Source organism: Gallinula chloropus (assembly GCF_964237585.1).
Source record: "Gallinula chloropus genome assembly, chromosome: 2".
NCBI lineage: Eukaryota > Metazoa > Chordata > Aves > Gruiformes > Rallidae > Gallinula > Gallinula chloropus.
Genome location: NC_140086.1, coordinates 129,387,233 through 129,403,175, shown reverse-complemented (window position 1 = coordinate 129,403,175; position 15,943 = coordinate 129,387,233). Strand labels below are relative to the sequence as shown.

The following is a 15,943-nucleotide window of genomic DNA, read 5'->3' as shown; positions in this document are numbered from 1 at the left end:
ATTGTAGGTCTTCAAATATGTAAAAGACTATATGCTATAGAGAACAGACTAATATGATCCCCAGTCTCAAGCTCAGTAGGAAAGGCAGCAGTTGGCAAAAGGAGCTGTACCACTCTGATGTAGCACACTGAGGAAGAAACAGAAAGCAGAGATCCTGAGCAGAGATTCCCACACCTAGCAGGCAGCAGCAGGTAATTTGTGCATGCTTAGCATTCTGCTAGCACTTTTATAGCTATACATTATTTTTATAGCACTACATTAAGTTAGGATTCTTGGAGAAGGCTTGAGGTGAAAGATCATATTTCAATACATTTTAAACCTTTTTAGCGTTGATTCATCTTTCTTCTAGAATTTTTTTCTTTGTAGCTCAGCTACATCTCCCCTTTACATCTTGCTTTATGAGAAATATCTGCTTTGCATAATCCTAATTTATTCTTAATTGCAATAGTTTCACGTTTCTCTTTTCCTTTCTTAAAACCCACAAGTTCACCACCTGTCCTCTTCATATGCTTGGTATTCTAAAATAAGCTGCATCATAAGCAGGCACCATTCAAGCAAGGTTGAATTTTACACTATTAAAAAAAACCAACAAAACCTACCCCACACAGCTCAGTTATTTTAAAACAGCAAAACAAGCTACTACAGATCCTCAGGACAACCATTTACATGCACTATAAGACTTACTAACATTTACTCACAACCAGAATCAGTCTCAATTCTTTTAAAGAAACTGAAGGTTGTCTTAAAATATGCAAGTTGGTGGAGATGGCTCAAACCTTTCTTGTATTGACAGATACCTCAGTGCAGAACCTGCACTCACATTGCAACTCTGATCCAGAAATTTTGCATTATAGATTCTCCTTGGAGAATCTAAAACATAAGAGGTATCAGCATAACTGTGAGACTTTGTTTTTCATTTCTATGAAAAAGTGAGGAAAAGCAAACCCTGTTTAGTAACATCCTTTTGCCTTTAGAAGAAGAGCTAAATCAAATCTCCCTTTCCAGACATTCCTGTCCCCAAAAGCAACCCACAAGTCTCACAGCAAAGCTAAGAATACACATCCACAATGTTTTTCTTGCTTCTCTGCTCACTCAACAGGTTCACACTTCACAGGCTGGGCTTTTAGTCTACCTTTTTTGTTAAAGTTCATCAACACACTATCTATTTACTCCATACAAACCAATGAGGAAGTAAACCCACAGAAGTGGTAACTCTTCAACAGCTACCTTCCTGCTGAGCCAGCAAGTGCTGTTTCTGACACCATGTGTCCTTAAGTCTATTGTCTGGCACTTTATTCACTAAACATGGAAAAACTTTTGGAAATAAAATCTCTTGAAGCATCTTCTACACTGAGGAAGCTAGTCTTCAAATGTTTTGAAAGAAAGAAAGGAGGTGACACCTCACATAACAGTCCTTCTGAAAGAATTCTACTTTGATCCCCATCATGTGGAATCAGAAACAAACTCTAAGTACTTCAGCTTTAAATTGCCACATCTAGACCACCTTCTAGAGGGCATTCCTTTACCTTCTTGCAAATACACCTCTAGTGCTGAATGCTCACAAGCTGAGAGAAAGATTAGGTGTAGTTACAAATAAGGAGTCAAAACAGTATGCTGCAGACCACTATGCAGGAAAGAGTGATAAAGCTGTATTTACTTTTCTGCACAGGCCGTAGAGCCAGGGTGTTTGTATCTAATGAGAAAGATACAAGGCTAGTAGTACGTGTGGGGAACAGGAACCAGTGGTGTGCCAAATCCTTCACTGTCATAAGGACGACATGGACAATCACCTGAATGCAATCCTGTGCACCTTACTCCAATTGAACCTGCTTTAGCAGACATGGTGGTGTTGGGTTGAAGGTTGAACCTGATGATCTTAGAGGTCTTTTTGCAACATTCAATTAGATTCTATGATTCTTAGAGGTTGGACATGATCTCCATGGGTCCTTGCCAACCTCTACAATTCTGTGACCCACTGGAGACAGTCCAGAAGAGGGCCATGAAGATGATCAAAGGGCTGAAGACTGGCTGGGAGAGTTGGGCTTGTTCAGCCTGTGAAAAAGGTGACTCCAGGGAGACCTTACTGCAGCCTTCTAGCACCTCAAGGCGCTACACGAAAGATGGAGGGCGACTGTTTACAAGGCCATGGAGTGATGGCTTTAAACAGAACAAAGGTAGATTTAGATTAGGTATTAGGAATAAATTCTTCCCTGTGAGGGAGGAGAGGCCCTGGCACAGGTTGCCCAGAGAAGCTGTGGCTGCCCCCTCCCTGGCAGTGTTCAAGGCCAGGTTGGATGGGGCTTTGGGCAACCTGGTCTAGTGGAGGGTGTCCATGCCCATGGCAGGGGAGTGGAACTAGGTGGTCTTTAAGGTCCCTTTCTAGCCTAAACCATTAAATGATTCCTATCAATCTGAACTTTATATTTGATGAGTAAAGACAGGAAAAAGGGGAAAGAGAGGGAATAATACCCATCTACTATCACTAAAAAAAGGTGTGTTGATTGTTTGAGGGTTTGCTTCACCAAAACAATCTTTGCAACAAATGACACTGATTCATTTTCAAAAATAAAATCTGTTCATGCACATATCCTTCAAATTACTAAATTGCTACAATGACCTCCATATGTACTTTATGTGCAAGCAGAATAGAAGGAAGAAGATGCATTCCAGAAGTGATGATGCTTTTATGGAACATAGGCACTGATCCAGAGTCCTCAAACCCAGACAGTCCAGTGAGGGAAGGAGGAAAAATGCAAATTACTTCCTGGATCAGCAGAGACCATGATCCTGGATAAGCCCCTACCAGTCCAGACTCCAATTTCAGTCTGAGGCAAGTCCTAAATTTTCTTAGTTCAGAGATGCTGCCTTCACTCCTCCACTCTCTCCTAGCCAGGCAAGGAGTACAAGATTACCCAATCATAGGTACAGAGAACTACAAAACCTTGCCAAAAGTCTTCTTGTGAAGTTGAAATTAGTTACCAAGCAAGTTTTGTACAAAGGTAACCTTGAATGCCTTGGAATACATTAGAATTTTATCTTTCACAGCTGCACTTTAAGAGTGAGCTCTTCAAGATAGCAACCTTGTGGGTTTGTTTCAATGTAACAACTCAGCAGACTACAGCAGGTCATTATCTGCCTTCCTTCCATCACTTAGCACAAAAGAAGGTATAAAAGGGTTACCTACTCTTTTTCCTTACACCCTGATGGTCTGTTAAGTACACCATGAACTGTTACTCAGAGGACTTGGTCCTGAGTCAGTATTCTGCTCAGTAACTTCAACCTATGTGAAGGAGAAAACTAGATGGAACATTTTTCTCCAAAAAGCAGCCAGAAAACCAAATAGTTCCTCTGAATTTGCGTTATTGGTTTATGAAGAGTCTTATTAATAAATGCTTTTTACTCAGTGGCCACTTACACCCACTGTTGGTTTTCCAATCCATACAGAATAACTATAGGTCAAGTGTCCTACCTCACATGAGTCTCCAGGATAGCTAGATACTTCCATGGGGAAGTCAAGGTTTCCTTCACACTTAAATTCAATGTTTTGAGTCTTCTGCTCTACTGAAGTTACTAGATTTTACTAAGTAGATGCATTAAGCAGCTACACAAGTGACAGTTTCAATGTTTTCACAGGAGATTCGTTTACTGTAACATTTCATGAATCTTAAAGAGCCAGCTCCCATCTGCATGGAGAGCAAAGCATCAACGATGGGACACCTTCCTCTGCAGACGTATCAGAAAGCATTCTCAATTCAGATTAAGCTTCAACTTGCTCCCTGAACATTTTTCTAGTTTTGAAAACCAGAAGGCAATACTACTCCCTGGGGTGCTCAGGAGTGGCAGCTACTGCCAAACTCTTACACCCTACCACAAACATGCCAGCTGCATTCCCATGGGACCAGCATCCCTACTGCTCTTCCAGACCCACATTCTACAAACCCAATGAGCTGCTTTTGAGAACATTATGGATGCTCTCATTTTAGGAGCTTTTGTAGGTGATATGTTATAAGCCAAGGACCACCTCTGTTTGAGGTGGGTGTGCACAGAGATGCTCACTGGGTCCCAGTTATATGTGGCCCAGCACTTATAGGTACCACTGTGTGACACACTGGTAACAAGAGCAGCCACAAACTAGAGGCATCTACACTGGCTGCTTGGGGCACATCTGCTGGGTTCCCATGTGAAATGCTTGTTTTCTATAAACAACAAAGTTAAAACAAGACAATTATATCAGAGATAAGAAAATGCCTTTGACAAAGAGTGACAAGGAAACCTTCCTAATAATGCTGGTACCCGGAAAAAAGTTTCAGAATAACATTAATCTTTCTTCTGTCCTTTTCACATGTCCCTGTGGCACTGTAAAAGGAAAAGTGTTGCAGAGCGGAAAGTGTGCTTTGTATTTCAATATCAAACATACATGAGGGTTGATAGACTGAATTAACCTAGAGACCTCTTTCATTGGTCGATTTTGGTTTGGTTTTAAGGATTTCACACCCATTAGAAGCCAGTCTTGGTTCAAGCAATAAACAAAGGAGTGATGAGGCAAGCAAATCGGCACAGAGACTATAGGAAACAATTTAAGTAAAATTGCTCCAGCTGCCACACATGTGTGCATGCACACACACACCATCCCCTCAGAAAACATTATGCAAGAACATTGCTTCAATATGAACCCCTCTCCATATGTATAAACTTTTAACCTCCCAACCAAGCAACTGGTTGCAAGGAAACATGTTTTAAGGAGGAATCATCCAAAACGTTTTTACAGAGCTGAAAGGAAGTTTTTACACAGTCTTATAGCACCAAAAAAGAGATACCAGAGCCCAAGTAAGATTTATACAATGCAATTTTCTGATTAATTTAATCACTAGTTGCTGTATTTTGTCATCAGCACTCTTTTGAGACCATACAAAACTTACCTGCTTAGCATAGAAGTGACAGACCACTGGCACAAAGAAAAACTTCAGGAAGTTTGTGGACAAACCCTACCTGGCAAGCAGCCTGATGCTGCAAGAAACAGAAAAAGCATTCTAGAAGTTATTCTGGGGACTCATCCCTCTGTGCCCAGAAAAAGGGTCATGTCTGTAGAAGCAGATTCAAGATATCTAAGCAAGGTTAAGTTGATGTTGTTAAGGACAATTTTAACTCTTCCTTGGAAATTTTCAGAAGACAGAGTGTTTTAAAAAGGTGGGCCAGAGGGAACATCTGTTTGAGACCAGATGTCACCAAAGAAACTACTGCAATGGAGAAGGAAATAATTTAGGAAAAAAAAATCAGGAAGCAGATGGGAAACAAGGTAGATGCCTGCTATTAAGTACAACCAGTAATATCTACATACATGCAAGGAGGGATGAGAGGTTGAAGCATTTTTATATGCTCTGTTCAACAGTGCTTATATCTGTATTTATTCATATTTTTCTAAATCATATGCCTCTGCTCTGTAGGATACTCACTATTCCTACCAAAAATTCTCAGAGGAGTTTCCACCAAGAAATAAGTTAATCCTCAAATCAGTCACCCTCAACCATTTCCATTACCACCTTCCCTGAAAGCTTGACCAAAGCACACAATCAGGAATTTTAAAAGATATCAGGTGGATATGGTTCAGCTGAGTTGATCACAAGGTTCAGGAAGCACAGAGGAAGTGTTTATACAGACAGCACACTCCAGAAGGACAGAGCGAAGCAGTGAGAGGTGGTGTGTGCTAGTATCTCAGAGAAACCCGGTGGCTGACAGCCTAGGGTGGACAGAACAATACTACTGTTTCTCTCCAAAGCTAGGAAGCAACCTGGCAGTGCAAAGTAGCTGCAGGTGCAAAGTCAGATGCAGAAGGCAGACCAAACCTGCTCAGTGAACAATACTACTGGGGCTTTACCCTCAAACTCTCCACCCTCCCACCTCCCTCAGGCAAAACTATGAGTTAACCACTAGTAAAACCTGAAAACAACATTTTAAACACAAGCCAGGTTGAAAAACAGTAAAGAACACATCCATTTGAGCAAACTGGTCCATTGGAGAGTACCCCTGCCCATGGCAGGGGGGTTGAACTAGATGGTCTTTAAGGTCCCTTCCAACCCAAACCGTTCTGGGATTTTATGTTTCCCACAGTAGCCCATCTACTGCAAAAATTATAACACTATTTGTGGAGATTAAACAGCAACTACACAATACATTGGTGAGAGCAAGTAACTAATGGCATGATCTAACAGTGTGCCACCACCAAAGAGCAGCAAGAAAGGGAGAGAAAAAAAGAAAAGGATCTGCTTTTGTAAAGGTTTTGGCCAAGTATTTAAACACAAATTTGCATTAAATTTACTGAACTCATACCCCAGACACCAACAAGGTCCAAAACGGAGGAGCTTTCAGTCAAAGAGAGTGACTGCATCAGGAAGTCAGCATTCACCAAAGAATCCATTTCAACATTTTTTATGGTTAACTCGGAGAACAGAAATGAAGGCAGTTATCTGAATTACTTAGAAGGCTCTATTGTTCCCTCTTCCAAAGGATTTTTCCCCAGAACAGAATGGGTGGTGTGTGCAAAGCAAGTGAAAGGTGGGGGAAGGGGAAAAGTCTTGTGGATAAAGAGAGAAACAGAAACACAGTTTTAAGCACAGATATCAATTTTTAAAAGTAACTTCCTACCTCCCATTGCAAGTGAGGCGGGATATTTCTGATCTGAAGCTTCCGACTCCTGTAGATAAATTAAAGAAAATAGTTTTTAAAAAAATAAAACAGAAAGAAAATGTTATCACAAGAGAGACTATACATAGCAGTGTCCGCGTTTAGGCGTCTGTCATACTGAAAGGGGCAAAACCAAATACACAACTAAAAAAACCTCAACAGATCGCTGGGGGTGGGGGGAGGGGGGAAAAGTCAGGTCAAAACCATTTCAAGTCCAAAGAGCTGTTACAGAAATACTTGTTACACATTTGACAGCTGTTACATTTCATGAAGTCTCCAGTTTTCTCCAAGACTATTTCTATTTCAGCTTTACAGCCTTCAGTATCTAACTCTCTCCCCATTATAAATAGGTGTGATAACCCCATGAATTTGCACCGGGTTCTCACACACACACACACACACTTTAAGACCTTTTTTCTTAAATTCAACAAGATGATACTTCAAGATTCTACATCCCTTCAATAAAGAAAATATAAATCTGAATGAATACATTCGCTTTGATATTAAGCTTTTCATTAGTCTAATGACGGACTGTTTTCTAACATTTATATGACAAGTCATTCTCCATGCCTCATCGGGAGGAGGGGGTAAGAATCAGTAAATTCATTCTATTTCCACCCTAAATTTGCATCAGTTTTCACTTATCTAGTAAACAAAACATTCACTTTGAAGTGCTACTGCAAAGCCTGGCAGTGTGCTGGCCGCCTTCACAGCCAATTCCTTTGTCTCCTCCCTTCCCCCAAAGTGAAAGAACAAATAAATGCCAGAGATGCCACAAACCCCTTGGGATTTACAAGAATGTGTAGATTAACAGTTTCAACTGGGCTCAGGTAGGATGTGCTGGTTGGGTTAGCCTGGCCAGCCTGGGGAGATCTGGGGAAAGGAGAGGGGTCAACATAAGAATAACCTACTTTGAAATTGTCGACTACATTTTTGTTCACCAAAGCAGCTAAAATAAGTGTCTTGTGTTCAAACACAGAGTTTTTCTTAGTGTTTTAATTGCTCAATACTGACCTCTCACAGAAAAACCCTTCACACTTTAAGGACTTTTTGTAACAGAATTTTGTTAAACTTATACAGGCTAGTAAACTCTTGCAACAAGTCCAATTTTAGAAACATTCTCATCTAGCAATAGAATCCAAAGCTTTCATTTTGCTCCTCATTTCCTTTTAAAATGCACTCCTTTCCCTACCACCACCACCACCACCCACCCACCCAGGCCTGCAGCAAGCGTTTTACATCTCAAAATGTTCTTTTAGACATGCTTTGTTCAGGGTGCAACCAGAGTTTACAGCACAAAGTCTTCTTACCCAAACTTCTCCTGATGCATACTGTGTATCATCCCTGATGCTACAGGGCCCAGAGGAGCAAGTGACAAACGTGTTTTCTCTATCAGAAAAGATGAGCAAGTCTGGGCTGGGCAGCTTTTTCAGCTGTTTTCCCCTCTCTCAAGCAAGCAAGAGCCAATTTCAGCATTTGATCACACGAATAGACAAGGACAGGAGAATGAAAACCCAAACCACACACAACGCCTTTAAGCTTTCATTTCTAATAAAGCAAAAAGAGTCAGGAGCACTTCACTGTAGGGGGGTGGGGGAGAAGGATGGGAATTTCCTTTAAATCTGCAAAGATTTCCTTAAACTGTAATCTTGGCTAGCGGTAGTGCTACAGAACAATCACCCCAAAGTATTGATACATTGCTCTGAAATAGCAAAATAATCTCACATGTCAACCTGAAACTTGAAAGTTGGGTCCTAAAGTAGAACATAAAAGGAGATGTTCATTCAATATTAAAAATACTGGGAAGTTTTAATGCAGAGAAATCCCAAACCACAAAATTGGCAGCCAATACGCTATTCAATGAGCTTCAAACTGTGTCATGCCATTAGTCTCTCACACTTGTAGATTCAAATTAAAATTCATGAGCTTCGTAGCAAGGAGTGCCACTCACAGAAGGATCCGAGGACACAACAGCCCAGCCAGCACACCAACAACAGGTCTCACCCCAGCTCCACACCAAGCCAGACGACAAATGCTCACCCTTCACAGAGCATACCCACCACTGGGGGAAGGGGGGGGGAGGGGGAAGGGTCCTTTCCAGAAACACATATACAAGTTTCACACACACACTTGCCACCTCATATTTCATGTCAGAATGAAAACCTACCTATATCTTTTCATTTACTGTCCAACAACAACAAAAAGGAGCAATCTCCACATTCACTCAACAATAAAGGGCATAGCACAAGGGTTGGAGGGTATTTTTTCCTTTCCATGTGACTTTGAGGGACTGAAAAGTTTTATCCAATTTAAGACCTTTGCCAGCTAACATTTGTAGCACAGAAATAACTTGAACATCCTGAAAGGGAGGAAAAGGAAGGGAGAGGAGCAAGGAAGAAGTGTCACTTTAAAATACCAGTTCCTCTACCACATTGAAAGAGCCAAAGGAGATGACAAGTCGGGTACAGTCCCACTGTGCACCTCAATTTATGGCAATAGTGAGACACCTATTGTACAAAACTGAAAGGTCACTTCAAAAATACAACAATAGCTGTACAAACCATTTAATTCAAAACTATTTACACCTTGATCAGTTGCTTGGCTGCACTACAAGTAATTTTAACTTGTTGCCCAACGCACAAGTTTGAAGTCGGGTGTTTGTTGATGCACATAAACTTTTGTTTTACAACATTGCCCTCTGACAATTAGCAATAAGAAAAAGAAAATAAAGCTTTGCACAGCCAAGAGAAGAATCCCACACAACCAGCAGAAAAGATACCGATCACCTTTGAGACTGTCAGTAACAGCTCCTATTAAAAAAAAGTGCAAATGTGTTTCTTAAAGTTACCTAAAAATACACAGAGCTTGTAGCCCCTTTCCCCCGCTGCAGAAAGAACAGGTAGGAGTGACAGAAATGCGTTTGTGTTCCCAGGACCAGAACAAGCATGGGACTAGCAGTGAGCAGGCAGAGATCGAATCCCCACAAGCTGCAATAACCTGCCTAGCTCCTGCTCGGAGACATGGCTCCTCCCCATCCTTCTCCTCCGCTCTGGCAGCCCCACACAGCTCCTCGCTGCAGGACAGCATTAGCAATCCGCAGCCGTCGCACGGGAACCCACAGAAAGTCAGCCCTCAACTTCCTCAAGAGAAAACCCAAGCTGAACGCAAACGTTCAGCAAAGAGCGAGGGACAAAGCCGGGGCTGGATGGGTTTGCCGGAGCGACAACAGGTTCCAGGAGGGTGGGTCCCGGCTTCAGAAAGTGTGTCTTTGCACAGGGACAAAACTCCACGCAGTAGGTGGGAAGCAGAAAGACAAAAATAGGGGAGTATCTTCCTGGAAACACTCTCAGACAACATCAGCTCTTTCGGAATGCCTTTTGTCTTCCTCACAAGCCAATTTTCTTCAGCAAAGTACAGCGTATGCAAAGCTCCCGCCGTTATCACATCCCAGACAGCATAAACTCAGAGGGTTGTGGGTTTGTTTTAAAATAAGCCTCAGTTTTGTTACTTTACAACTACTTGCAGCCCTACCAGGTTTGTAAGACAAGAAGTAGTCCTTTCAAATTCAATGAAGGTAGTTTATAGTTTCATTTAAAATTTGGCTCATCTAGTCTTAATAAATCCTTAGTAAAACATTGCCAGCATCTCATCAACGTGACTCATGTAAGCCTTGTGTATGCACCTTTTCTAGTTTAAGCAGATTTCTTAATTTACTCCTTCCCTTCCCAATAGGCATTGCCAATTGAGATGTCAACTGAAAGAAAGTCTGAGCAAATTACACTTGTGCTCTGTACCAAGGTTTTTGAAAGCCACCTGTAGCTTACAGCATGTGAACAGGTATTCCCACTTGTTTCTCTCTGAACAAGACACCCAGAACACCTTTTATTGGGTATAAAAAAAGACAGACTTCTCTGGTTTCTGTGTAAGGTTAATCCATAAGCAAGTAGTTGGCAATAACTTAATTTTAAGAGGAATTGCACACATTCTAATTCTTCTTTTCAGGTCTTATACGTGTAAAAACTCAGTTACTTCAAACCACTGCTGATGATCATATGCCAGCATATTTATTCTGAGGATGTTGTGACATGAAGCCCTGCATCTAAGGGGACACAAACATCTCTGCAACACTGAAAGCAGGTAAGACAAAGAGATATCGTCATGCTCCTTCACAAGGAAGGCAGCACGTCTGTGCTGTACGTGTGAACAGAGACAGAAAGGGCAAAGCACCATGAAGATGCATAATTTCCTAGAAGCCATCTTACTGGCTTCTGAAGGGGTAATCTCTGATCTGTAAATGCAGGGGACATGCACAGGGACACACAGTGCTCCCAACCCACGAGAATTCTCCACACATGAAGCAGTAAAACTTCTCTTAAGGAAGAAGTGATGAGATATGGGAAGGAAAAACCCCACATTTTCATCATTCATTCTTCTATGTGTATTCCTTCCTCCTCTCTGCCTTCCCTATGCACACCCCTTTTTTCTCCTTCAACCTACCAAAATCCTCTTGGACTAAAAAGGTCCCAAAAATTATCGATGTTTGCATCCCCACATTAACTAAAATCTCACTATACACTTTCACTAATACAGCCTCACTGTATGCTTTATGTGACAAAACCCCTTCTTTCCCCTAGAGACTGCTGCCTCCTTAATTCCAATTTCTCAAAACCACCACCACATAATACCTGGACAAGCTGGAGAAGTGGGCCCATGCGAACCTCATGAAGTTCAACAAGGAAAAGTGCAAGGTCCTGCACCTGGGTCAGGACAACCCTCATCAAATACATGCTGGGAGATGAAGTAATAGAGAGAGTAGCCCTGTAGAGAAGGACTTGGGGGTGATTGCGGTTCAACATGAGATGACAATACCCACTTGCAGCCCAGAAGGCAAATCGTATCCTGGGCTGCACCAAAAGGAGCGTGGCCAGCAGGCCAAGGGAGGTGATTCTGCCCTTGTACTCTGCTCTCATGAGACCCCACCTGGACTATGGTGTCCAATTCTGAAGTCCCCAACATAAGGAGGACATGGAACTGTGGGAACAGGACCAGAGGGCAGCCATGAAGACAACCGCAGGGCTGGAGAACCTCTCCTATGAATGCAGATTGAGAGAGTTGGGGTTATTTACCCTGGAGAAGAGAAGGCTCAGGGGAGACACCTTATGTCAGCCTTCCAGTACCTGAAGGGGACCTACAAAAAAGCTGGGAAGGGACTTCTTAGAAAGACACATAGTGATAGCATCAGGGGGAATGGTTGTAAATTGGAAGGGGGTAGATTTAGATTGGATATTAGGAAGAAATTCTTCACTATAAGGTTGGTGAGTCACTGGCACAGGTTGCCCAGGGAGGTGGTGGCCATCCACTCCCTGGCAGCGTTTAAGGTCAGGTTGGATGGGGCAGCCTGGTCTAGTGAGAGGCATCCCTGCCCGTGGCAGGGGGGTTGGAACTTGATGATCTTTGAGGTCCTTTCCAACACAAAACATTTTATGATAATACTCTTATTTCAGCAGCCATATGAACTACACACAACATTAATGTCTTAAACCTGCACAGTACAAACCTGCTGTTTTTAAAGAGTCTTCTACAGAAGAGAGTTAAACACATTTGAAAAGAGATCAAGTGAACATTGACAGTGTTAGTCCATTCAACTGTTTGAACTCAATACCTATGGGATAGAAAGTAAATGGTCTAACTTTTCCAGTCTCACACACCTGCAAAGAGCAAGTAAGTTTCATCTGTTCTAGGTAGGCACTATTATACTGGTTACCTACAAAAGTCTTAGCACCACACATCAACAGCACAGAGGCAGAGTATTCCAAAATCCACCAGGTCAGAGTGCTCTTAACTCCACAGTGTTGCCTCAGAGTTTGCGGTGCCCCAACTCAGACCAGCTACACATAATGCTCCTGCAGACCCATTCCCCAAAACAAGCCCTTTTCTCCCTGGGATCTAAAGAGCTGCGTGAAGATGAAATCCATCATTTCTCAAGCTTACTTCACTGACAACACAAACTTAACATGGACAGCTGGAGATGAAATATTTAATAAAAACCCACACACAGCAAAAAAAAAAAAGCTGTGTATGGCTAATGCCATACGGTAAGAAACTTATATAAAGTCCTACAGCCATAGAAACAAAGTTAGCAACTCCACTTGCCAGATGGAGAACTGCTGGCAACCAACTGAATTTATAGGGGAAGGGGAAGAGGTGTCTTATTGTTTACTCTGCAGCCAGCAAAATAAAAACAGGCAAGAAAAAAATCGAACTGAAAAAGCTGCCCCCCACACACAGTTTATTAGTTTCTCCCCCTCAGGTTGCTTCAAATACATGATGCTTGATCACAACAAAGTGAATCAGTGTTTTTAATGCTCTTCTCATAGAGGGGAAGCAGGTTCACACTGCAAAAATCAAAAATCCTTAACTCTCCATTCATATTAATGTGGTCAGAGGGGGAAAAATAGAAGTATTTTTTTTTTAAATTATAAGGTATGGGAAGGGGGTCTCCTCCTTTTCTCCATGGTAAATGTAAGTAATGCATGCAATATAAATAACGATACAGATAAAGCCACTGGAGTAGCTTGTCCTGTAAGAGGTGCTGCAGTCTTTGCCTGCCTCCCAACTTCACACTGAAACTCCGTGGGTTTAAGCAGCCTCTTCAGTTTTATTAAGTTGTTTGCATTTGATTCCTGAAAGCACCTAACAAATAGTAGTAGTAAGTTCGTCCAAATAAAGCTTTGTTGAATGTGCATTCCAAGCCATCTTTTATGTGTGCACATATAGTTATATGTGTATATACACACACAAATATATATATCACAATTTGCTTATTCCTAACAAGTAGCCTTGATAAGTACAGAAGCAAAGGGTTACACTCCTTACTTAAAGAGGAGGTATACTGACTTTACTGAACCTCAGTGGGTTTTTAAAAGAAAGAAAAAAACACAGGGTTTTATATCACTTCCATTAAAAGGTAATTAATTTCTAGTGTATATTACAAGGCACCCTGATGACACAGTTACTGCGTCTTATCAAATCAAGCCATTAGCTTGTGAACCAAAAAGTTCATCTTGATGCCTTATCTACAGAAAGGAGGAGAATGGTTTCAAATACAGACTTGTTAGCAAACATCACCTCTTTTTATTTTTACACACTAATCTGGATGGCGGAATACTTGAAGAGGAAATGTTACTGCTCCAATTTCAGACCCAATTCAGCAATTCAAGCAGACAAAGCTTGGCTAAGCCACAAGCAAACTGCAGCAATACTTCTCTTTGTGTTGCCTCATTATTTAATCCCAGACCTGGATTTAAAAGCACTCTGTACAACCACTCAGTATAACTTTTTCCATAAAATTTAGACAAAGAAAATTTTTTCTTAAAGCTCCTGCAAGACGTAACAGTTGGCTCCCAGCTCTACTTTTCCCCTTTCATCATGCACATACAACCCACCAAAGCAGCCGCTTTGGAGAGGTGTATTATCTCAGCAGTCGAGATGAAAATCTGGCTCTTGGATTACCTCACCAATCCCCCTGTGCTGATGATCAAATTTCCCACCAATGCCTGCAAAACATCAGATTTGCTTACTACTTTCCACCAGGATGAACAATTTGAAAGCTGCCCACAGGGCCAGCACACCACGCAGCTCTGCTCCCTAAAACCACCGAACACCCAGGCACAGGGCTGCGCCCTTCTGGGATGAACCCAAACACTCTGAAAGAGACTGGATAAATGCAGGCAGGGTATGATAGGGCAAGAAGCACAGCCAGAAGATTTACATTGGTGTATACAAGTTACATCATACAAAAACCAGGTACACTGACCAACATAAGCCTGACTCGAGTTCTTATATTTATGCAGATTAGCCAGATAGTAGGCTTTCACCTATTACCATTTGCCTCAGGATTTCAATTTGACAATTCTTGACATCACTAATTAGACTAAAAGCTTATATTCATTATTTGTAAATTCCCTTGAGTGGTCCATAAAGACACTTAAAAAAGAAAATTCTAAAGATTCTGCCATTAACATATTAATTTTGAACTCCTCATTTAAAGAAAAACCCTTCCATTTTTCAGGTGTTTTTAATGAGAGAGGGCTGTTAAAATAATTTTTTTTTTAAAGATTAAGGATTAAACACTGCTCTCAATTTAATAGAAACTTCCAGTATCCTTTAGGAAAATGGGGTTTCACCTACTTTTGTGGCTTCTGACATTTCAGGCCTTTGCTCTTATCCCATACAAAGCTTTGTATAGAAACTGAAAGAACTGGGAGGTGGGTATTGAGTTAGTTTTGGGGTTTGGGGTATGGATGCTGGTTTTTAATCTTACGAGACAGTTTCACTTTCCCTTCTCCTCAGGAGGGGGATCTCTAATATTTGAATAATTGTACCATGGAGCTGATTTTGTTGACCAAATATTTTAGAGCTATGGGCACCTGTTCCCACCCTGCCAAACCCTTGCAATTAATTAGGATGCGAATAACATGCTCAGGAGGGATAAAGATGTTGTTTTCAGTCTTTTGTAAAGTGCAAAATTACTTCTAAATATGCAAAAAAAAAAAATTAGACTACCTAAAATCCTAACCAGCATGAACTAGTAGTCCCCTAATGACAGGGCACAACACTCTTTTTCTCGTCCCCACCATTCTTTTACTTTATCCACCAAAAAAGCAAAGACTTCTTCTCTCCTTTCACATGTTTTCCAACTGTCCACAGGGGCTCCTAGATATAGCAGTCAATATTTCCATTACGGACTAACTACAAAGTTCTACATCAGCGCTAAGAAGCAGTTCTAGACTGAAACTTGCATACAAAGTCCCTGGGATACACGGCTAAGTCAGGGTTGGGGAGCTCTAGATACAGAAATGAATTTTTAAAATTTAACTTTGAGTCAATTCAGGTCTTTAAAAAGAGCCATGGGAGGAGAAAGTAGTAATGTAGGCTACTTCAGTATCATTTCTGAAGCAAAACAGGGTACCAAGACTCGGAAAATTAGAAACTTTGTTCCACAAAGCAGCTGCTGGATATACCCTCACAGTACTTTTATTCTGCAAGTCTTCCCTACTAAAGTTACTTATTTCACATAAGTTTGCACATCAATTAGAAACCAAATGGTGATAAGTGACACAGGTGTTGCATATGATGTAAAAGTTTCAGCTTTTTTTGTACAGGAGATATGGCACCAGGTTAGATCCTGGTTTAACAATAGGTCAGCCATTCACCCTTCTCAGACTGAAACATCTAAACTGAATTAGCAGCATTCACAGAG

The 15,943-nt window shown here is 41.4% G+C and overlaps 1 protein-coding gene across 4 annotated transcripts in view; it reads right to left on the bottom strand.

Annotated features, from left to right (window-relative positions):
• Positions 1 to 15,943, bottom strand: part of IGF2BP3 (insulin like growth factor 2 mRNA binding protein 3) — a gene marked incomplete at both ends in the record, with an annotated part of 113,533 nt that overhangs the window by 81,265 nt on the left and 16,325 nt on the right. For all 4 annotated transcript variants that reach the window (XM_084279702.1, XM_084279703.1, XM_084279704.1 and 1 more), the window contains one exon: positions 6,643 to 6,691. In XM_084279702.1, coding sequence (XP_084135828.1) covers positions 6,643 to 6,691 — 49 coding nt within the window. The remainder of the gene's footprint in view (positions 1 to 6,642; positions 6,692 to 15,943) is intronic.